General features: G+C 41.1%; 1 protein-coding gene across 2 annotated transcripts in view; it reads right to left on the bottom strand.

Annotated features, from left to right (window-relative positions):
* Window positions 1–425: 425 nt before the first annotated feature.
* Window positions 426–22,635, bottom strand: part of LOC143025543 (cytosol aminopeptidase-like) — a 41,053-nt gene continuing 18,843 nt past the window's right edge. The window contains exons 6-11 of one of the 2 annotated variants that reach the window (XM_076185391.1): window positions 22,182–22,362; window positions 20,338–20,484; window positions 15,164–15,355; window positions 14,112–14,261; window positions 8,030–8,109; window positions 426–790 (exon numbers count right to left, since the gene is read on the bottom strand). In XM_076185391.1, the coding sequence (XP_076041506.1) occupies window positions 632–790; window positions 8,030–8,109; window positions 14,112–14,261; window positions 15,164–15,355; window positions 20,338–20,484; window positions 22,182–22,362 (909 nt within the window). In that variant the 3' untranslated portion in view covers window positions 426–631. Of the gene's footprint in view, window positions 791–8,029; window positions 8,110–13,595; window positions 13,622–14,111; window positions 14,262–15,163; window positions 15,356–20,337; window positions 20,485–22,181; window positions 22,363–22,635 lie in introns of those variants that run through there. The other variant, XM_076185392.1, reaches the window with a different exon arrangement.

Raw genomic sequence — 22,635 nt, 5'->3', positions numbered from 1 at the left:
GATGGAGAGATGAGCAGAGTTCTTTTGTCATGAACGTGTGTGATTTGTAACTTTCAGTTACACGGTTGGTTGTCAGGTGCCGTTCGTGCATTTTCTATTGCTTCCAAGTGGTTGTGGGTCGGCCCACTCCATTTCATTTGCTCTTGGTTTGGTTCACAGTTTGGGCAGCAGAGTGGTTGGCAGCAGCTCAGCCCTGGTACATGAAGTTGCTGCAGTTAGGTTGGGTTTTGGACTTGGATGCACAACAAGACACAAGCATTGGCTTTTCAGACTTGGACTAAAGTGGAATAGTGTTTGTTCTGATTTGGGTACACTATATTGAAGGGCCACTTTACAATGAAAATCCATCTCAACAAGAGACTTTTTGGTCCATAATTAGGCCACATTTTTTAAGGAAGAAACATTTGGAATAAAGAAACCCATCATACATTAATGTTCCCTTTATTTACAGTAAGAATACATCCAGAGCACATCTTCCCTGAGCAACCTACATAGGATGCAGAGTACCTCATGGTTCTGCCTAGAGGTTGTTGCCAGTTACCTGAAGGCTGTAGGTCTGCAAGACAGACCAGGAGCAATGGACTGATTGATTGAACACATCCTTGACATTTGTAGTCAACAAATATACAAATTAAATTCCTTTAGCATTTTGAGCCATCAGTCTCATGAAATGAGCAATTGTTCTTGTTGGACGACCAGACATTCCTTTACCTAAATATGGAACTTCATCTTTGTTTTCCATGACTCCTGCAATATCCAGGTGCATCCAGTGGTTGCATGTTACAAATTCCTGGAACAGATAATACATACATTAACTCCTGGGATTAAAGAGAAATGTCCATGTAGTGGTATTGGGAGACATTAACCCCTTCCATACGGTGCCGCACACGTAGGCGTCATGGACTTAGATCTCGGTGGCAGCAACCAATGCCAGCCGTACGTCGTGTCGTAATAATACTCGCATCATAAAATATAGTCACCGCTTATATCGATCGTTCTCTCTTCACCCGTGAATTTTGATAACCATAGAAAATGCGATTACAAAAGAATTAGAAAGAATGTCATTATGGAGGGGCGACTACAATAAATATAATCAAGACGCCGATATGGCAGCCTCGCGAATACACTCACTCCCCATGACGCCTACGTGTGCGGCACCGTATGGAAGGGGTTAATGCTAGGGTAGGAAATGAACCAATAGATGGAGTGGTTGGGAAGTGTGGAGTTCCAGGAAAAAATTGTAGTGGAGAGTTGATGATAGCAAATACAGTGTTTAGGAAGAAAGTCAAGCATAAGTACACATGGGAGAGGGTGGTGGATGGAAGGGTGGTAGATAGAGCATTAATGGACTATACTCCTGGTTACCACTGTAGAGTTAAGGATGTACATGTTCTATGGGGAGAGAGTGGGGTAGTACCAGATAATTTTTAGGTGGAAGGTAAATTGAGAGTGGAGGATAGATGGAGAGAGAGGAAAAGGACAAAAGGTAGGGAGGGGCTAAGAGTGAACTCCTTAAATGAGAAAGAAAAGGAGAAGGAGTACAAGAAGAAACTGAGAGAGGGGTGGGAGGGAGTGAAGGATAGAGTAGAACTAGGAGTGGAAGAAGAATGGGGATGGTTCAAGGAGGGAGTCACAAGGTGTGCAAAAATGGTGTGTGGAACAAGGAGGATGGGAGGAAATAGAAGGAAGGATAGTGAGTGGTGGGATGAGGAAGCAAAGAAGGTTGTAGATGAGAAGCGAGTATTCACAGATTGACTACAAAATAGGATGACGGAATCATATGAAAGGTACAAAGAAAAGAGAAGAGAAGTAAAGCATAAGATAAATGAGGCAAGAAGAGCAGATGTGAAATGGGAGTATGACAGAAAATTTTGAAAGTAATAAAAAGATGTTTTAGAAAGAAGTTAGGAAGAGGAGGCAAATCAAGTAGAGAAGAAAAGGTAAAAGGTGCAGATGGGAGATGATAATGGAAGAGAAGGCAGTAAGAGGAAGATGGGCAGAGTATTTTTGGGAGTTGCTAAATGTGAAGGAGGATAGGGAAGGAAAGGTAGTTGCAGTGGGAAGCACTAAGAAAATGATGAGTGAGGAAAATGGAGGAGAAATAAGGAAAGATGAAATGAAGGCAGTTGTTAAGATGATGAGAGCAGGTAAGGCACCTGGTTTGGATGGATGTCATGCAGAATGTCTGAAAAAAGGAGGTACAGTGATGGTGGACTGGCTGGTGAGATTATTTAATGTTTGTTTAAGAGAGGGTAGAGTGCCAGAGGACTGGAGGAGTGCCTGTATAGTTCCACTTTACAATGGAAAATGGGACAAATGTTAGTGTAGTAGTTTCAGAGGGATCTGCATTGGGAAAGAGGGGAATGTCTGTTGAGGAAGGACAGGAGAGGACAGAAGATAGGGGTGAATGGAGAATGGTTGTGTATAGGAGATGCTGCGGTGCATAAGGTGCATAAGGTGAGAAATAAATTGATACATCCTGAGAGGATTTCTCCCCGTCTTCTCCCTTTCTGCATGAGGGGATGGAGAGGGGGGTCGCTGATTTAATGAAGCAGCCTTGCTGTGGATGTGCTGTGTCTTGCGATATTGCTTTTGACCCAGGGCAGTGGGCAAGCTGTAGGGATGACCCATCATTCAGGAGGTGCCAAGATAAGAGGGAGGGGAGTGGAGTATGTTAGAGATGGAATGGGTGGGAGTGGTTTTTTATGCCTTTGTTATTTGGCTACCTCCCTTATAGGGGGGAAAAAGCCTTTGGTATATGTATGTAACTCCTGGAATGTGCATGAAGTACTGTACTCATAATGCATAATCTCAAGCACTCATCTGCCTGTGGCCCTGATAACATAAGCAACATCCACCTAAAACACATTGGACCACAAGGTATACACGCACTCACAAACATTGCAAACTACAGCTATTCACACAACACTATACCCGACATCTGGAAGCATGGTAAAATAATCACCATTCCAAAACCGAACAAAGACCCAACAATCCCAACATCGCACCGCCCAATCACACTTCTCTGCACCCCCTCTAAAGTCATTGAACGCCTAATACTTAAACTTGTCACACCATATATTCCCCTTGCTGACTCACAACACGGTTTTAGGCCACTACACTCCACAAACACTCTTCTGACAAACCTCACACAAAGAATTTTAGATGGCATCAATTCAGATAGGCCCCACCACAGAACACTTCTTATAACATTGGACATTAGTAAAGCTTTTGATGCTATCCCCCGCCACAACCTAACAAATAAAATATATAACACAGACATGCACAATAACACCAAAAGATGGCTGGCCAATTATCTGGCAGGCAGGAATGCTCATGTTTCATATAATGGCCAATCATCGCACATCAGAAACATTAAGAACGGAGTACCACAGGGCTCAGTTCTATCCCCCACATTATTTAATCTATACATGCATGACTTACCCACGCCAGACACCTCAGAAATACAAATCTCTTCCTACGCAGACGACATAACAATCACATGCACACATCGTAACACAGACAAAGCTGCAGAAATAATCCAGCCTTACCTTGACACACTCAACACATGGTTCATCACAAACAGACTCAAAATAGCTCCAACCAAATCTACAGCAACACTTCTCACCAACTGGACAAAAGAACACAAATACATACCTCATCTCTACATCAACAACACTCTAATACCACACACAAACACACCGAAAATTCTTGGTGTAACATACGATACATCCATGTCTTTCAAACAACACCTCACAAACATAAAAAACAAATGCACACCTAGACTTAACGCACTTAAGTCAATCACTGGAACGACATTTGGACAAAACAAAGAAACTAATATAACAATATACAAACAATGCATGGGCTCCTAATCTCAGTGAGACACACTACAACACCCTTCAAATCATACAAAACAAAGCCCTAAAAACAATTACAGGCTGCACAAATACATCACCTACAGACCATTTACACCATGAAACAAAAGTCCTCAAAGTCAAGGACCACCTCGACATGAGAGGCACACAAACACTTGCTGCAGCCACCACAAACACATCACACCCGCTACACTACATAGCAGAACACCCACACACACCAAGAAACATTAAAACTACACCCAAAGACCTTTATTACGCACAGATACTCTCTTCTCTTCCTCCACAACCACCAAATACCAGCCTCCGGAAACATATTCATAATCATATCACTCACCGCTCCATTAACACACTGAAAGACAACACACTGCTGCATGCCAGACCCCCTGATATCCACCCTTCTGAATCCTCTCTCCCACGAAAGGACAGAGTCCACTTGGCCAGACTGAAGAGGCTGGACGACCGTGTTGTGAACAGCTGCCCAGGATGTAACACTTCACCCCATACCATACAACACATAATGGAAGACTGCATTATACACAATCATGCACGCAAACAACACAACATACACTCTATAAAGGATTTGTGGGAAAACCCAGTTTCGGCTGTGGCCTTCCTTGGGGAGACGGGACTGCTCGGACAGACAGTCTAGGGAACGACAACAACAACAACAACTGTACTTCATTATAAAAACTCTAATAGTGATAACAATGATAATAATATTACATACATACATATACCAAGGCTTTTTCCCCCTTTCAAGGGAGGTAGCCAAAAAGGGAAAGGCATAAAAACACTCCCACCCATTTCATCCCTAAATACACTCCACACCCCTCCCACCCTCCCTCTCATCTGAGCACCTCCTGGATGACGGGTCATCCCTGCACCTTGCCCACCGCCCTGGGTCAGAAGCAGTGTCGCAAGACACAGCACATCCACAGCAAGGCCGCTTTATTTAATCGGCGACCCCCCCTCTCCGTCCCCCCTTGCATATAAGGAGAGGACGGGGAGAAATCCCTTCGGGCTGCGTCAAAATTTACTCACACATACTACCTCACCCCCCATCCCCCCGCCCATTCCTCCTCATGCAATCACAACATCATCCATATACAACCATTCTCCACTCACCTCTGTCTTCCGTCCTCTCCCTTCCTTCCTCAACAGACATTCCCCTCTTCCCCAAAGCCCCCTTCACCCCATCCATCCACCTCATCCTAGGACGTCCCCTCATGTTCACTCCCTCCACATCTGCCTTCCATACCTCTTTTACTAGTCTTTCTTCACTCATTCTTTCCATGTGTCCAAACCATCCTAATATTCTTTCATCAACCCTATCTCCCAAATCCTTTTTCACCCCTGTTCTCCTCCTCACCTCCTCATTTCTCACTCTATCTAGCCTAGTAACCCCCACCATACTTCTCAGACACCTCATCTCAAACACATTCAAACTCCTTCTCTCTTCTTCTCTTATGTTCCACGTTTCTGCCCCATACAGTGCTGTTGGCACAATCACTCCTTCATACAGTCTCCTCTTCGCATCCATTCCTAAATGTCTATTCCTCATTACACTCTTTAATCCACCAAGGCATTTACTCGCTTCTCTCAATCTACATTCTACCTCCACCTTCACTCCACCTTTTCCTGCTACACTTGCACCCAAGTATCTAAAACTATCCACTTCCTCCAGTCGCTCTCCCTTAATGTTCACTTCCAGTCTACTGCCACTTTCACCCCTTGTACATCTCATCACCTTACTTTTACCCACATTTATCTTTAGCTTTCTTCTATCACATACTCTCCCAAACTCTGCCACCAGCTTCCTTAATCCCTCCTCCGACCCTGCCACAAGCGCAGTGTCGTCCGCAAACAACAGCTGGCTCACCTCCCACTTTTCTCCATTTTCTTTAACCATCTCCAATCCCTGACCCACTACCCTAGCATTCACCTCTTGCACCACCCCATCCATGTATAAGTTGAACAGCCAGGGCGACATAACGCATCCTTGACGAAGTCCCACCTTTACTTCAAACCACTCACTCTCTCCATTTTTAATCCTGACACAAGCTCTACTACTCTCATAAAAACTCTTGACAGCTCCCAAAAGCTTTCCTCCTATCCCATAAATCTGCATAACCTCCCACAGTGCCTTTTTGTCTACCCTATCATAAGCCTTTTCCAGATCCATAAAAGCCCAAAAAAACATCCTTCCCCTTTCCTATAGCTTTCTCACATATCTGTCTTACCACAAAGATCTGATCTACACAACCTCTACCTGTCCTAAATCCACACTGTTCCTCACCAATTACTCCTTCTGTTCCTCTCCTAATCCTCTCAATCAAGATCCTCCCATAAGCCTTCCCTACTACACTTAACAAGCTAATCCCTCTGAAACTACTACATTCACACTTGTCCCCTTTTCCCTTGTAAAGAGGAACTATACAGGCACTTCTCCAGTCCTCCGGTACTCTACCCTCTCTCCAGCAAACATTAAATAACCTCACCAACCAGTCCACCATCACTGTACCTCCCTTTTTCAGACATTCTGCATGGCATCCATCCAGACCAGGTGCCTTATTAATACATACATATACCAATTTTTTTTCCCTTACCAAGAAGGCAGTTAAAATCAAATGGCATAATTCCACTACCATCTATTTCATTTCAACCCATTCACAGACCCCTCTCTGCATTTCATATTGGCTCCTCATGGATGACAGGTCATCCTTGCAACAAGACACAGCACGTCCACAGCAAGGCTGCTTCATTTAATCAGCGACCATCCCTCTCCGTCCCCTCATGCAGAAACACGCAAGATAGGGAGAAATCCCTTCAGGCTATGTTAAAATATCATTCACACATAACTACTCCTTAACCCCCCTCCATCCCCTACACACTCTCTTCCATGCATCATAGTATCATCCATACACAGCCATTCTCCACTCACTCCTATCTTGTCTTTTCCCTTCCTCAACAGACATCCCCTCTTGCTCAACATCCCTTTCACTCTATCCATCCATTTCATCCTTGGTTGTCTCCTCATGTTCACTCCATATACCTCTGCCTTCCACAATTTTTTTTACAAATCTTTCTTTATTCATTTTTTCCATGTGTCCAAACCATTCCAATACTCTTCCATCAACCCTATCTTCCATCTCCTTTTCCACCCCAATCTCCTCCTCACTGCCTCATTTCTCACTCTATCCAACCTTGTCACCCTTATCATACTTCTCAGACACATTTAAACTTTTCCACTCTTATGTTTCATATTTCTGCCCCATACAGTGCTATCAGCTCAATCACCCCTTCATACAATCTCTTCTTAGCACTCATTCCCAAATGTCTATTTTTCATTACACTTCTTTCCCCCATATAAGGGAGGTAGCCAGTCAAGGCACATCACACTCACTCTCATTGTTTCCCTCCCATCTTAGCTCCTCATGGATGATGGGTTGTTATTACTATTACCATTTCAATAAAAATAATAATACATATACCAAGGGCTTTTTCGCCTTTACAAGGGAGGTAGTCAATAGTCAATGGGATAAATCACTCCCATCCATTTCATCCCCACATACTCCACTCCCATTCTACCCTCTACATTCTACCTCCACCTCTACTCCCTTTCCTGCCATATTCAATGCATGGGTTGGGCTGGGGATTGGAGGTGGTTAAAGAAAATGGATAAAATGGGAGACAAGCCAGTTGTTGTTTGCTGATGACACTGTGCTTGCAGCAGGATCAGAGGAGTGATGAAGGAAGTTAGTGATGGAGTTTGGGAGGGTGTCCAAAAGAAGAAATTTAAAGATAAATGTGGGTAAAAGTAAGGTGATGAGATGGCACCAAACTGAAAGTGAGTATTAAGGGAGAGAGACTGGAGGAAGTGAATAGATTTAGATACTTGGGGGCGAACAACAATAATAATAGTAATAAAATAATAGGGTCTATCTATTTACATACCAAGTGCCTCTTCCTTCTTATAAGGGAGGTAGCTAGCTAAGGCACCCATCCCCACCCATAGTAACTATTTCTCTTCTGCCTATAACCACAAGTTAGTCACCTGAGGGTTGGATTGCAGACAAATGAGACTACATTCAAAATACCCTACAGTTCAAGGTTAAACCCAAGCTGAATGCATAAGTATTAACTTGACTCACCTTAAGAAATGCTGCTGCCGTACAGGCACCTCCATAAGGAGAATATTTTCCAACGTTATTCACGTCAGCTAACCCAAATCCTGAAGACCAATAAAGACAGATCATTACTGCATGACTTTATTCTTTATAACTAAGCTAGATTACATAATGATGTCAGCAAAGGTTCCAGCCTTTCTCCATTATACTTTCAGGTCAGCATCCAGCAATGAAGCAATACCATCACAGAACAAAATTGGCCACAGACACAAACTGTCCCAGATGCAACAATCACTGAAATACCATACACTTCATTTTGCACTGCCCCACCCTAGCCATATTCATACAACAATGCAATATTTCTTCCTTTAGTGATGTATGGACCTATCTGATGGTTGCTACTGGTTACCTGAGAGCTGTGGGAATCTTGCAGAAGAGATATGGACCAATGGATTTAACTATCCTGAATATATATATATATATATATATATATATATATATATATATATATATATATATATGTATATATATATGCAAAGTAGACCACTTGGAAAAAGAAACTAACGAAGCAGAGCGCTTTCGTATATTACATCTTCAGTGCAACAAGTACATAGTGATAGGAATACATAGACATTATATACATAATACAAAGGAACCAGGACAGTTTTGAATAAGCATACCGACTAATTACCCCCTAGAGAGCGGAAGGTCATGGTCAATTATCTTACGATGGTCGGGCGACATTAGGTCACATTCGCCAAGGAGAGCTGAAGGTCATCGTCAATTATCTTACGATGGTCGACATCAGGTCACAGTCGCCAAAGAGAGCGGAAGGTCATTGTCAATTATCTTACGATGGTCGGGCGACATCAGGTCACATTCGCCAAGGGTCACTGTTTCTACTACTTATATAGGGCGACATTAAGTCAATTTGTTGAATTACATTTTACATGATATTATCTTACTAATTTCTTGACAAATGAAATTATCAAGTTTGTACAAGCCTTTATGTAGGTTGGTATTTTGATTACTAGTGGTATGAATCAAACTGCACTCTATTAAATTTCTTGCTATTATGTTGTTGGTATAATAGATTGCCTGGGCATTACCCCAATCAACTGGATGATTATTTAATTCAATATGCTTGAATATACCACTAGAATGATAGCCATCCCTGACATTTTTCTTGTGTTGTTCAATTCTAATGTTTAAGGGTTTGGCAGTTTGACCTATGTAAAATTGATTACACATTTTGCAAGGAATTTTATAAATGCATCCTTTTTTTATTTCAATACTATTGTTGATAAGTTTATGTTTTACTGTACTATCATGTTTAAAAACTACCTTTACGTTAAATCTTTTTAATAATTCTGTGATACTTAACAAATTTTCTTGAAATGGTAAAATTAAAACATTGTGATAATTGAAAGGTGATTTAGGCTGAGGAGTTAAAAATGATTTCCTTGCAAAACTGTAAGCAATATCAAGGAATTGCTTAGGGTATTTTAATTCTAGCCCAATGTTAAAAACATTTCTGATTTCTTCATCAATAAATTCAGGACTACAAATACGAAAAGCTCTTAAATACATTGAGGCAAATACTGTACGTATTGATGACATCTTATGTCTTTGGCCAGAAGATAAAAATGTCCATAATTTTTTAACTAAGTTGAATACCCTTGTTGATTCTATTAAATTTACTTTAGAAATTGAGAAAAATTGTACCTTACCTTTCTTAGATTGCACTATCCTACGTCATGACAATAGCCTTAAATTTAAAGTATATCGTAAACCAACCAATGTAAGTTCATATATTCATTATTATTCTTCTCATCCAAATAATATTAAACGTACAGTATTTGCCTCAATGTATTTAAGAGCTTTTCGTATTTGTAGTCCTGAATTTATTGATGAAGAAATCAGAAATGTTTTTAACATTGGGCTAGAATTAAAATACCCTAAGCAATTCCTTGATATTGCTTACAATTTTGCAAGGAAATAATTTTTAACTCCTCAGCCTAAATCACCTTTCAATTATCACAATGTTTTAATTTTACCATTTCAAGAAAATTTGTTGCCTTTTCTTTTTGAGAGTTGATAATGGAAGAGATGGCAGTGAGGGGAAGATGGGCAGAATATTTTAGGGAGTTGCTGAATGTGAAGGAGGATAGGGAAGGAAAGATAGCTGCAGTGGGAAATACGAAGAAAATGAGAGTGATGAGTGAGGAGAATGGAGGAGAAATAAGGAAGGATGAGGTGAAGGCAGTTGTAAAGATGATGAAAGCAGGTAAGGCACCTGGTCTGGATGGATGTCATGCAGAATGTCTGAAAAAGGGAGGTTCAGTGATGGTGGACTGGTTGGTGAGATTATTTAATGTTTGCTGGAGAGAGGGTAGAGTACCGGAGGACTGGAGTAGTGCCTGTATAGTTCCTCTTTACAAGGGAAAAGGGGACAAGTGTGAATGTAGTAATTTCAGAGGGATTAGCCTGTTGAGTGTAGTAGGGAAGGCTTATGGGAGAATCTTAATTGAGAGGATTAGGAGAGGAACAGAAGGAGTAATTGGTGAGGAACAGTGTGGATTTAGGACGGGTAGAGGTTGTGTAGATCAGATCTTTGTGGTAAGACAGATATGTGAGAAAGCTATAGGAAAGGGGAAGGATGTTTTTTGGGCTTTTATGAATCTGGAAAAGGCTTATGATAGGGTAGACAGAAAGGCACTGTGGGAGGTTATGCAGATTTATGGGATAGGAGGAAAGCTTTTGGGAGCTGTCAAGAGTTTTTATGTGAGTAGTAGAGCATGTGTTAGGATTGGAAATGGAGAGAGTGAGTGGTTTGAAGTAAAGGTGGGACTTCGTCAAGGATGCGTTATGTCGCCCTGGCTGTTCAACTTATACATGGATGGGGTGGTGCGAGAGGTGAATGCTAGGGTAGTGAGTCAGGGATTGGAGATGGTTAAAGAAAATGGAGAAAAGTGGGAGGTGAGCCAGCTGTTGTTTGCGGACGACACTGCGCTTGTGGCAGGGTCAGAGGAGGGATTGAGGAAGCTGGTGGCAGAGTTTGGGAGAGTATGTGATAGAAGAAAGCTAAAGATAAATGTGGGTAAAAGTAAGGTGATGAGATGTACAAGGGGTGAAAGTGGCAGTAGACTGGAAGTGAACATTAAGGGAGAGCGACTGGAGGAAGTGGATAGTTTTAGATATTTGGGTGCAAGTGTAGCAGGAAAAGGTGGAGTGAAGGTGGAGGTAGAATGTAGATTGAGAGAAGCGAGTAAATGCCTTGGTGGTTTAAAGAGTGTAATGAGAAATAGACATTTGGGAATGGATGCGAAGAGGAGACTGTATGAAGGAGTGATTGTGCCAACAGCACTGTATGGGGCAGAAACGTGGAACATGAGAGAAGAAGAGAGAAGGAGTTTGAATGTGTTTGAGATGAGGTGTCTGAGAAGTATGGTGGGGGTTACTAGGCTAGATAGAGTGAGAAATGAGGAGGTGAGGAGGAGAACAGGGGTGAAAAAGGATTTGGGAGAGAGGGTTGATGAAAGAATATTAGGATGGTTTGGACACATGGAAAGAATGAGTGAAGAAAGACTAGTAAAAGAGGTATGGAAGGCAGATGTGGAGGGAGTGAACATGAGGGGACGTCCTAGGATGAGGTGGATGGATGGGGTGAAGGGGGCTTTGGGGAAGAGGGGAATGTCTGTTGAGGAAGGAAGGGAGAGGACGGAAGACAGAGGTGAGTGGAGAATGGTTGTATATGGATGATGTTGTGACTGCATGAGGAGAAATGGGCGGGGGGTGGGGGGTGGGGTAGTATGTGTGAGTAAATTTTGACGCAGCCCGAAGGGATTTCTCCCCGTCCTCTCCTTATATGCAAAGGGGGACGGAGAGGGGGGGTCGCCGATTAAATGAAGCGGCCTTGCTGTGGATGTACTGTGTCCTGCGACACTGCTTCTGACCCAGGGCGGTGGGCAGGGTGCAGGGATGACCCGTCATCCAGGAGGTGCTCAGATGAGAGGAAGGGTGGGAGGGGTGTGGAGTGTATTTAGGGATGAAATGGGTGGGAGTGTTTTTATGCCTTTCCCTTTTTGGCTACCTCCCTTGGAAGGGGGAAAAAGCCTTGGTATATGTATGTATAAGAAAATTTGTTAAGTATCACAGAATTATTAAAAAGATTTAACGTAAAGGTAGTTTTTAAACATGATAGTACAGTAAAACATAAACTTATCAACAATAGTATTGAAATAAAAAAAGGATGCATTTATAAAATTCCTTGCAAAATGTGTAATCAATTTTACATAGGTCAAACTGCCAAACCCTTAAACATTAGAATTGAACAACACAAGAAAAATGTCAGGGATGGCTATCATTCTAGTGGTATATTCAAGCATATTGAATTAAATAATCATCCAGTTGATTGGGGTAATGCCCAGGCAATCTATTATACCAACAACATAATAGCAAGAAATTTAATAGAGTGCAGTTTGATTCATACCACTAGTAATCAAAATACCAACCTACATAAAGGCTTGTACAAACTTGATAATTTCATTTGTCAAGAAATTAGTAAGATAATATCATGTAAAATGTAATTCAACAAATTGACTTAATGTCGCCCTATATAAGTAGTAGAAACAGTGACCCTTGGCGAATGTGACCTGATGTCGCCCGACCATCGTAAGATAATTGACAATGACCTTCCGCTCTCTTTGGCGACTGTGACCTGATGTCGACCATCGTAAGATAATTGACGATGACCTTCAGCTCTCCTTGGCGAATGTGACCTAATGTCGCCCGACCATCGTAAGATAATTGACCATGACCTTCCGCTCTCTAGGGGGTAATTAGTCGGTATGCTTATTCAAAACTGTCCTGGTTCCTTTGTATTATGTATATAATGTCTATGTATTCCTATCACTATGTACTTGTTGCACTGAAGATGTAATATACGAAAGCGCTCTGCTTCGTTAGTTTCTTTTTCCAAGTGGTCTACTTTGCATAAGTGAACACACGTACCCGTGTTCTTATTAGCATATATATATATATATATATATATATATATATATATATATATATATAAAATTGAGAAAAATGGGAAATAAGCCAATTGCTGTTTGCTGACAACACTCCACTTGTAGCAGGATCAGAGGAGGGATTGAGGAAGTTAGTGATGGAGTTTGGGAAGGTGTGCAAATGGAGGAAGTTGAAGATGAATGTGGGTAAAAGTATGGTGATGACATGTACAAGGGAAGAGGAGGCCTGCAAACTGGAAGAAACAAAACCCCAGTCTAGCCAATAGAAGTTGCCTGCATCTCCACATCTGAAGAAGGCATGGCAAAGTCAAAGCAATATCAAGGTCATGTTGACAGTGTTTTTTTTATTATTAGGATTTTGTCTACCATGAATATGATACTCAAAGCCAAACAATAACAAAGGAGTATTACACGGAAGTTCTTCACCATTTTAGGGATGCAGTGAGAACAAAATGGCTGCAGCTGTGGGCTAATGGTGACTGGATTCTTCATCATGATAATGCACCTGCCCACTCTTCATGTGTCATGCAGGGATTTTTGGCTAAACATTCCATCGTCCAGCTCACTCTGCTCCCCTACGTCACAGCTGATGAAGATCCCAAAAGAGGACTTTGCAAAATATTTTGAAACATATAAGGGAGCAGGGAGATGTGCGTGAGGTCCAAAGGAAATTACTTTGTAGGAGTAGGGCACCACTGTCTTAACCCCTTCAATATGGGCCAAAATCTCGTGGGCAGCATTAGCTGCCAGATGTGCAATGTTGCGTCATAATACTCGCAATATAAAAAATAAAGTTACCGATGTATTTCTCGTTCTCTTTCACCCGTGAATTTTGATAACCATAGAAAATATGATGAAGCCAGTTTACAGAGTATGGGGGTTACGCAGGTACAACTACAAAATATATAATCAAGACGCCGACATCGGAATCCTCGCATACCCACTTGCTCCTCATGACGCCTACATATCAAAGGGGTTAAGTTAATAGCATTTCTTGAAGTCGTAAATGGCTGGATACTTTCTGGACAACCCTCATACATACATACACACATAAAAATGAATGCAAAACAACCAACCTGTGACCTGTTTGGTGTAATGTGACCACAATGGCATCCGCCAGACACGGTCTCCAGAGACCTTGCCTGCACTATGCATCAGCTCCCACAAAGGATGGCTATTGCTAAATGCACCTGCAGCTCCACTTCCAAGGGCAACAGCCACTGCTCCTGAACCATGACAAAAACACAAAAAGAAGTATTAAAAAAAGATATATATATATATATATATATATATATATATAATACATAGACTACCATATAGTATATTTTTTCTATGAATTTGTCAAATATTGGATATTTCTGAAGTTAAGGTATTCCCAATAGAGAGAAATCTTGCAGTATTTTATTGAAATTTTCAATTCACTGCCAGACTATTTCATTCCAGTAAAGAGTTGGTTATCACACAGGTCAAATCCCTCTCTTTTATCCCTTCACAACCCAATACAAATTTACTCCCTATGGGGGCCACAAAAGTTTTATAAATACATAGATACTAAAAGGCCTTCTCCCCCTATAGACAGAGAAGTTAGTTATCACCAATGAAATTCTACTACTATTACTTTTGTTACTTCTACTAACTACTACTAAATGATCTCCATTCTTGTGAAATTGTATGGTGAAAGCACTCAGTCTCTGTCTTCCACAGACACAGTTCATTGGCCCCTCTCTCACCAATGACTATCGTCAACTACACTTTTATATTTTATATTATCTAACTTTAATGAAACCAAATACAAAAGTTCACCAATAAAATATTACTTCTACTACTACTTAGAAAAAAGTGGGGAGGGGTTCTCTATAATTTCATTCAGCTACAATTAACCTCTACCAAGGAAAGGAATAAACACTTCAAGGACTTGGATTTCTCATAAAATCAATCCATTACAGCCATTCCCAAAACCTAACCAATCACACACTGATAGGCTTCTTACCACTAATGAGGAAGTAGCCAGTCAAGGGATTGGACCCACCCATCAAATACTTCCTTATCTTATCTCCTTGTGGATAAAGGAATTAAGTCCATATATAAATAGTAACTTTTAATCATGACATATTAACAAAAGAACTACCTGTAAGTGTGGCCATATCAATCATTGCTCTGGGTTCAAACTGTGAGGCATAGTGTAAAGCATCAGCAAGAATAAGGCGGCCTTCAGCATCAGTGTTGTCAACCTGAATACTTTTGCCATTGGAAGCAATCACAACATCTCCGGGTTTAATGGCACGGCCACTTGGCATATTTTCACATAAAGGTATAAAGCCTGGAAAAAAAATTAAGACTATGAGATAAGACGGCATTCACTTAAAACTACTTGGAGAGAACTTAAATATAGGTGCATATCAATTTTGAAACAATCTCACAGTAATAACAATTGTTGTTTCAAGTTCTATGGATTGAAAACCCACAACCCTACAAAACCTCCAATAGTCCTCAGTCCTCAGGCTCTTTCATCAATCTCTCTGGGCAGAAATATTGGATTATTAACTCTGTTGTATTGGTGGGGGACTGTTTCTATGTTCATGGCTTCTACGAGTATGTGGGGAGCTGTCACTGATTGTACACTCTCATTATGTGAAAAGGTGGAGGAACTACAGCTGAAGTTGATACAGTAAGATCTTGTGCCCAGAGACCAAGTATTACCCCAAGAGGGACTGAGAAGGTTGACAGTTTTTGATGATGGGCTGATTTTTTTTTTTTTTTTTTTCTCCTCCTCCTCCTCTAAAGTCTGGTTTGCAGGATTACTTGCAGATGCTTGGTACTGGTCCCTCTAATGATAAACAATTGTTACAGGAGGAAAATATGGGTTATTGACACTGTTAGCATTTTCAGAGATTTAAAAAAGAATGTACTCTTTACATGAACAGGGTAGTTTGCATATAAAGATGTGTGTTTTGAGTCTTAAGTATACCAAATATTTTTCACTCATATTGCTCAACAATTTCTAATTATGTCCCCAAATAGGCAAAATCTGCAGTAAAGTATCCTTTGCAGAAACCACACTAATGATCTGAGTGATCAAAACAAATATATTGATACATTTTATGCTTTAATCACAGAAAAAGCACCATTTACTATAAAAGAGGTACAATGGTAAACCATTATATAGTATACACTTAATCCTTGCCATTTGCTGTATTTGTATTTGATGTTTCTCACATTCTGTAATGGTTAATTAGAGTAATACTATACCTGTATAATTCTGCTTTACAAGGGAAAAGGGGACAAATGTGACTGTAGTAGTTTCAGAAGGATCAGTTTGATGATTGTAGTTGGGAAGACTTATGAGTGAGATTTGAGAGGATTATGAGAGGAACGGAGGAAGTAATTGGTGAGGAACAGTGTGGGTTTAGGAAAGGTAGGGGTTGCGAGAATCAAATTTTTATGGAAGATATGTATGTGAGAAAGCTTTAGCAAAGGGTAAGGATGTGTTTTGGGAAAGGCATATGATAAGGTAGACAGGAGGGCACTGTGGGAGGTTCTGGGGATATATGGGATAGGAGGAAAGCTGTTAAGAGCAGTCAAGAGTTTTTATGAGAATAGTGGAGCCTGTGTTAGAACTGGAAATGGAGAGAGGTTTGAGGTAAAGGTTGGACTTCACTAGGGATGTGTCATGTTGCCATGGCTGTTCAATGTGTACATGGATGGGGTGCTGCAGGAGGTGAATGCAAGGGTAACAGGTCGGGGTGTTGTGATGGTTAAAGAAAATGGAGTAAAATGGGAGATAAGCCAGTTGTTGTTTGCTGATGACACTGTGCTCATGACAGGATCAGAGGAGGGATTAAAGAAGTTAGTGATGAAGTTTGGGAAAGCATGCAAAAGGAGAAAGTTAAAGGTAAATGTGGGTAAAAGTAAAGGGATGAGATGTACAAGGGGAGAGGATAGCAGGAAAGTGGGAATATTAAGGGAGAGAGGCTGAAGGAAGTGGACAGCAGGAAAGTGGGAGTATTAACCACTTCCCTACGGTGACGCCTACGTAGGCGCCATGAGGAGCAAGTGGGTATGCGATGATGCCGACATCAGCGTCTTGATTATATTTATTGTAGTCGTACCTACGTAACCTCCATTCTCTCTAAACTGGCTTCATCATATTTTCTATGGTTATCAAAATTCACGGGTGAAAGAGAACGAACGATTGAGCACTGACTTTATTTTTTATAATGCGATTATTATGACGCAACATCGCACGTTGGGCAGCTAATGCTGCCAGACGTGCGATGTGCCCCGGAGTGAAGAGGTTCAGGGAGAGAGGCTGAAGGAAGTGGATAGCAGGAAAGTGGGAGTATTAAGGGAGAGAGGCTGAAGGAAGTGGATAGCTTTGGATACTTAGGGGTGCATGTGGCAGGAGGGGGAGTGAAGGTGAAGGTAGAATGGAGATTGAGAGAAGCAACTGAATGACATGTGGGATTAAAAAGTGTAATGAGAAATAGACATTTGGAAATGGATGCTAAGAGGAGATTGCATGTATGGGGCAGAAACATGGAACATAAGAGAGTTGGCAAGGAAGAGTTTAAATATGTTTGAGGTGAAGTGTCTGAGAAGTACGGGAGGGGTTTCTAGGCTGGATAGAGTGGTGAGTGGTGGGATGATGAAGCAAAGAAGGTTGTAGAAGAGAAGAAATGAGCATTTACAGACTGGTTGCAAAATAGGATGGGAGAAACTTATGAGAGGTACATACATACAAAGCTACAAAGTGCTCTGTGAGGGGCACCGTCCTAGCCTTCCAATAGAGGGGAGTTTGTGATGTTAAATCATATCATTATCATCATCATCATCACATACATACACACATATACTAAGGGCTTTTTTCCCCTTATAAGGGAGGTAGTCAAAGTCAAAAGGCATAATTCCACTCCCACCCATTTCATCCCCACCCACTCCATCTGAGAGGTACAAAGAAAAAAAGAAGAAAAGTAAAACATAAGATAAAGTAGGCAATAGGGAGTGCAGATGTAAAATGTGGGAAGAGTATGACATAAAATATTGAAAGTAATAAAAAGATGTTTTGGAAGAAAATCAAGAGAGGAAGGGGAGGCAAATCAAGTAGAGATGAAAAGGTAAAAGGTGCAGGTGGAGAGATGATAATGGAAGAGGCAGCAGTAAGAGGAAGATGGGTAGAGTATTTTAGGGAGTTGCTTAATGTCAAGGAGAATAAGGAGGGAAACATTGTTCCAGTGGGAGACACAAAAAATGACAGTGATGGATGAGGGAAAATGGGGCAAAATAAGAAAAGATGAGGTGAAAGTTATTAAAATGATGAGCAGGCAAGCCACCTGGGTTAGATGGGTGTCATGCAGTGTCTACAAAAGGGAGGTACATTTATGGTGGACTGGCTGGTGAGGTTGTTTAATGTCTGTCTGAAAGAGGATAGAGTGCTGGAGGACTAGAGGAGTGCCTGTATGGTTCTGCTTTACAAGGGAAAAGGGAACAAATGTGAGTGTAGTAGTCTCAGAGGGATCAGCTTGTTCAGTGTGGTTGAGAAGGCTTATGGGTGGATTATGATTGAGAGGTTTAGGAGAGGAACAGAGTGGATTTAGGAAAGGTAGGGGTTGCATGGATCAGATTTTTGTGGTAAGGCAGATAGGTAAGAAAGCTTTAGGAAAAGGTAAGGATGTTTTTTGGGCCTTTATGGATTTGGAAAAGGCTTATGACAGGGTAGACAAGAAGGCATTGTGGGAGGTATTGCAGATATATGAGATAGGAGGAAAGCTGTTAAGAGCAGTCAGGAGGTCTTAGAAGAGTAATAGAGCTTGTGTTTGAATCAGAAATGGAGAGTAGGAGTGGTTTGAGGTAAAGGTGGGACTTTGCCAAGGATGTGTTATGTTGCCTTGGCTGTTCAATTTATACATGGATGGGGTAGTGTGAGAGGTAAATGGATCCACCATTCTGTGGGGAAAGCTGTTCTTTTTCATGTCTCTTCTATGACTGTCCTTTTAGAGTTTCCATGTCCTCTTGATATTTCTTGTATCACATTTTAGTAATTTTTGTCTATCAAGGACTTCTGTACTTCTCATGATTCTATAGATAGTCAACAAGCCTCTCTTTCTCTTCTTTGTTCCAGTGTCAGTAACTCTCGTTTTGACAGTCTCTCTTCATATAACAGTTCTGAAAATGTGGGGACCATCTTTGTAATTGCTCTTTGGATTTTTTCAATTATTCTTATATTCTTTTTGGTACTGGGTGACCATAGTGTCACTGTATACTCCAGTCTTGGTCTTATCAGTGTGACTATTATTTTTTTCACCATTTCTTTGTCCAAGTAAGTAAATGCCACTTTTATTGACTTCAGCAAGTTGTAGGTTTCTCTGCCAATTTTGTTTATCTGTTTATCTGGGGACATGTCTTTCATGATGATTACTCCCAGGTCTTCTTCAAATCTCACTTTCTTTACATCCTTTTCACCAATTTTATAATGTCCTGATATGCTATTTTTACTTTTTCAAAAAAACTACATTTCTTGATGTGTTTGAGATTAAATGTCTGAGAAGTGTAGTAGGGGTTACTAGGTTGAACAGAGTGAGAAATGAGGAGGTGAGGAGGAGACCAATAGTGGAAAAGGAATTGGGAGATAGGGTTGATGAAAGAGTATTTGAATGGTTTGGACATATGGAAAGAATGAGAGAAGATTAGTAAAAGAGGTATGGTAGGCAGAGATGGATGGAGTGAACAGGAGAGGGCAACCAAGAATGAGATGGGTACAGGGTAAAAGGGGCATTGAGAAAGCGGGGGAAGTCTGTTGAAGAAGGAAGGGAGAAAACAGAAGATAGGGGTGAGTGGAGAATGGTTGTGTATGTATGATGCTGTGATGAATGGAAGGGAGTGGGTGGGAGATAGGGGGTTAGGGAATGGTTATGTGTGAATGATATTCTGATGCAGCCCAAGAGATTTCTCCCCGTCTTCTTTTTCTGCATGAGGAGACAGAGAAGGGGGGCTGCCAATTAAATGAAGCAGCCTTGCTGTGTCTTGCTGCATTGCTTCTGACTCAGAGGAATGTGTGATATGCAGGAGGAGCCAAGAAAAGAGGGAAGGAGGGGTGGTGAGAGTGGAGTGGGTGGGATGAAATAGGTGGGAGTAGAATTATGCCTTCTGACTTAGGCTACCTTCCTTGTATGGGGAAAAAAGCCCTTGGTATATGCATTTATGTACAAAATAATTACACCAGAGTATGGGATCTCGTCCCTGCTTCCCATCTACTTGCAATACAATAATGACACTATTGATTCAAACATTTACGAGATTACTTACCTCTCACATTGATGGGGTATTGCAAAGCGGCAGCAGCAAAGATGGATCCTACTGTACAGGCAGCTCCACCCATGTCAGCCCGCATTTTGTCCATGCTGCCTGAAGGCTTCAGAGAAATACCTCCACTATCAAATGTTACACCCTTACCTGTAATATAGAGTTGTTATAATAACTTCTCTTGACTTACCTGAGTCACTCTACCAAGGTGCCTCACCAGAGACTACTAAATAAAATCAAAGCCCATGGCATAGGAGGAAAAGTGATATAATGGATTAGAGCTTGGATCAGTGACAGAAAACAGCGGGTCACTATAAATGGTGTAAAATCCAGGTAGGGCAGTGTTTCTAGTGAGGTCCCCCAGGGCTCAGATTTGGGTCCCTTATTGTTCATCATGTACATAAACAACTTGGACAATGGGATTAATAGTGATGTTAGTAAGTTTGTGGACAATACTAAAATAGGTTGCCTAATCAGGTCAGAAGAGAACAGTGAGATTCTGCAGGATGATCTTAACAAATTGTTCATGTGGTTGGTGAAATGGCATGTGAACTTCAATATCTCAAAGTGCAGTGTGTTAAACGTAGGGTTTCACAACTCTGAAAATAGATATAGCTTAGATAACACATTTTTACAAAAAACTGAGTGTGAGACTTGGGAGTTCTAGTGAGTCCTGACCTTAAATCCAGGAAACAGTGCATTAGTGCCAGGAATAAAGCTAACAGAGCATTATGGTTCATTGCTAGGACAGTTATGAATAGAAGTGCAGAGGTAATTATCAAACTCTATCTTGCATTAGTTTGACCCATCCTTTACTATGCAGTACAGTTTTGGTCTCCGTCTTATGGAATGGACATCAATTCACTAGAATCAGTACAGAGGAGGGTGACCAAAATGATACATAGGCTCAGAAATTTATCTTATGAAGAGAGGCTTAGGGACCTTAATTTACACTCTCTGGAAAGACAAAGAGCGTGGGCTGATTTAATAGAGGTGTTTAAGTGGATCAAAGGCTTTAACAAGGGTGACACAAGGTCATCATATTAAGACAACAGGGCAGGTCTCACAGTAATGGATTTAAATTGGACAATTTTAGATTCAAGGAGATAAGCAAGAATTGGTTTACTAATAGGGTGGTCAATGAATGGAATAGACTTAGTAACCATGTAGTGAGCACTGAAACTATAAATTGTTTTAAGAAACGGTAAGATAACTTATGTTTTTATGTTCTAATAAATCTATTGAGCTATGAGAGACCCACTGGTTTTGGGTTACCCAACATAGGGTAGCCAACAGTTTTTACTTTAGGAGAGTTTGTGTAAGGGTAGGGAATGAGGAGAGTGAATGGTTTGCAAGGGTGGGGCTGCACTTGGACTGTGTATTGTCACCATAGGTGTTCACCATGTACATGGATAGGTGATGTGGGAGGCAAAAGGCCGGGGTTTGAAATTGGTAAATGAGAGTGGAAGGAGGTGGGAGATGGGGGTGAGGAACATATTCTAAAATAATATTGTGGATGTGCTGTGTCTTGCAACACTGCCTCTGACCCAGGGCAGTAGACAAGATGCAGGGATGACCCCTCATCCAGGAGGTGCCAAGATAAGAGGGAGGGTTAGAGGGTGGAGGGGAATGGAGTGTATTGGGGATGGAATGGGTGGGAATGTTTTTTGTGCCTTTTCTTTTTGGCTACCTCCCTTGTAAGGGGGAAAAAAGCCTTTGGTATATGTATGTAATATACATACATATACCAAGGATTTTTTCCCCCCTTACAATTTTGTAAAAACTAAATGTAAACCTAACAGGACACAGAAACATGAATTAAAATAGGTATTATACACCTGCCTTACCTACAATGGCCAAGGGTTTGTCTGTAAAGTCAGCACCCTTGTAGCTCAACTCCAAGAATACTGGTGGTTCTTCAGAGCCCTTTGAGACTGAAAGGAAAGAATTCATATTTCTTTCCTTGGCCCATTCATAGCTCCGTACCATAACTTCCACTCCTAAACCTTCTAAACTGTCTACAGCAGCCTGGGAAAATAAATCATATAGTGAGGAATTTTCTGTATTTTGTCAGCTGTAGACAGTTCTTCTAACCTTGGGGGGTCAATATCACAATGACAAGATGCTGTTAGAGGTGGTAAAAGACATTTAAGGTAGTAGTATGGAATTATAGAAGTTCAAATTATCAGTATTCATTTTAAGGTGTGAGTCACAAGGTGTGCAAAGATGGTGTGTGGAACAAGGAGGATGGGAGGAAATAGAAGAAAGGGTAGTAAGTGGTGGGATGACAAAGCAAAGAAG

The sequence above is a fragment of the Oratosquilla oratoria genome, chromosome 5 (assembly GCF_046742065.1).
Source record: "Oratosquilla oratoria isolate Oo_2021 chromosome 5, ASM4674206v1, whole genome shotgun sequence".
NCBI lineage: Eukaryota > Metazoa > Arthropoda > Malacostraca > Stomatopoda > Squillidae > Oratosquilla > Oratosquilla oratoria.
Note: the sequence above shows the minus strand (reverse complement) of the source record. Positions and strands in the feature narration are given on the sequence as shown.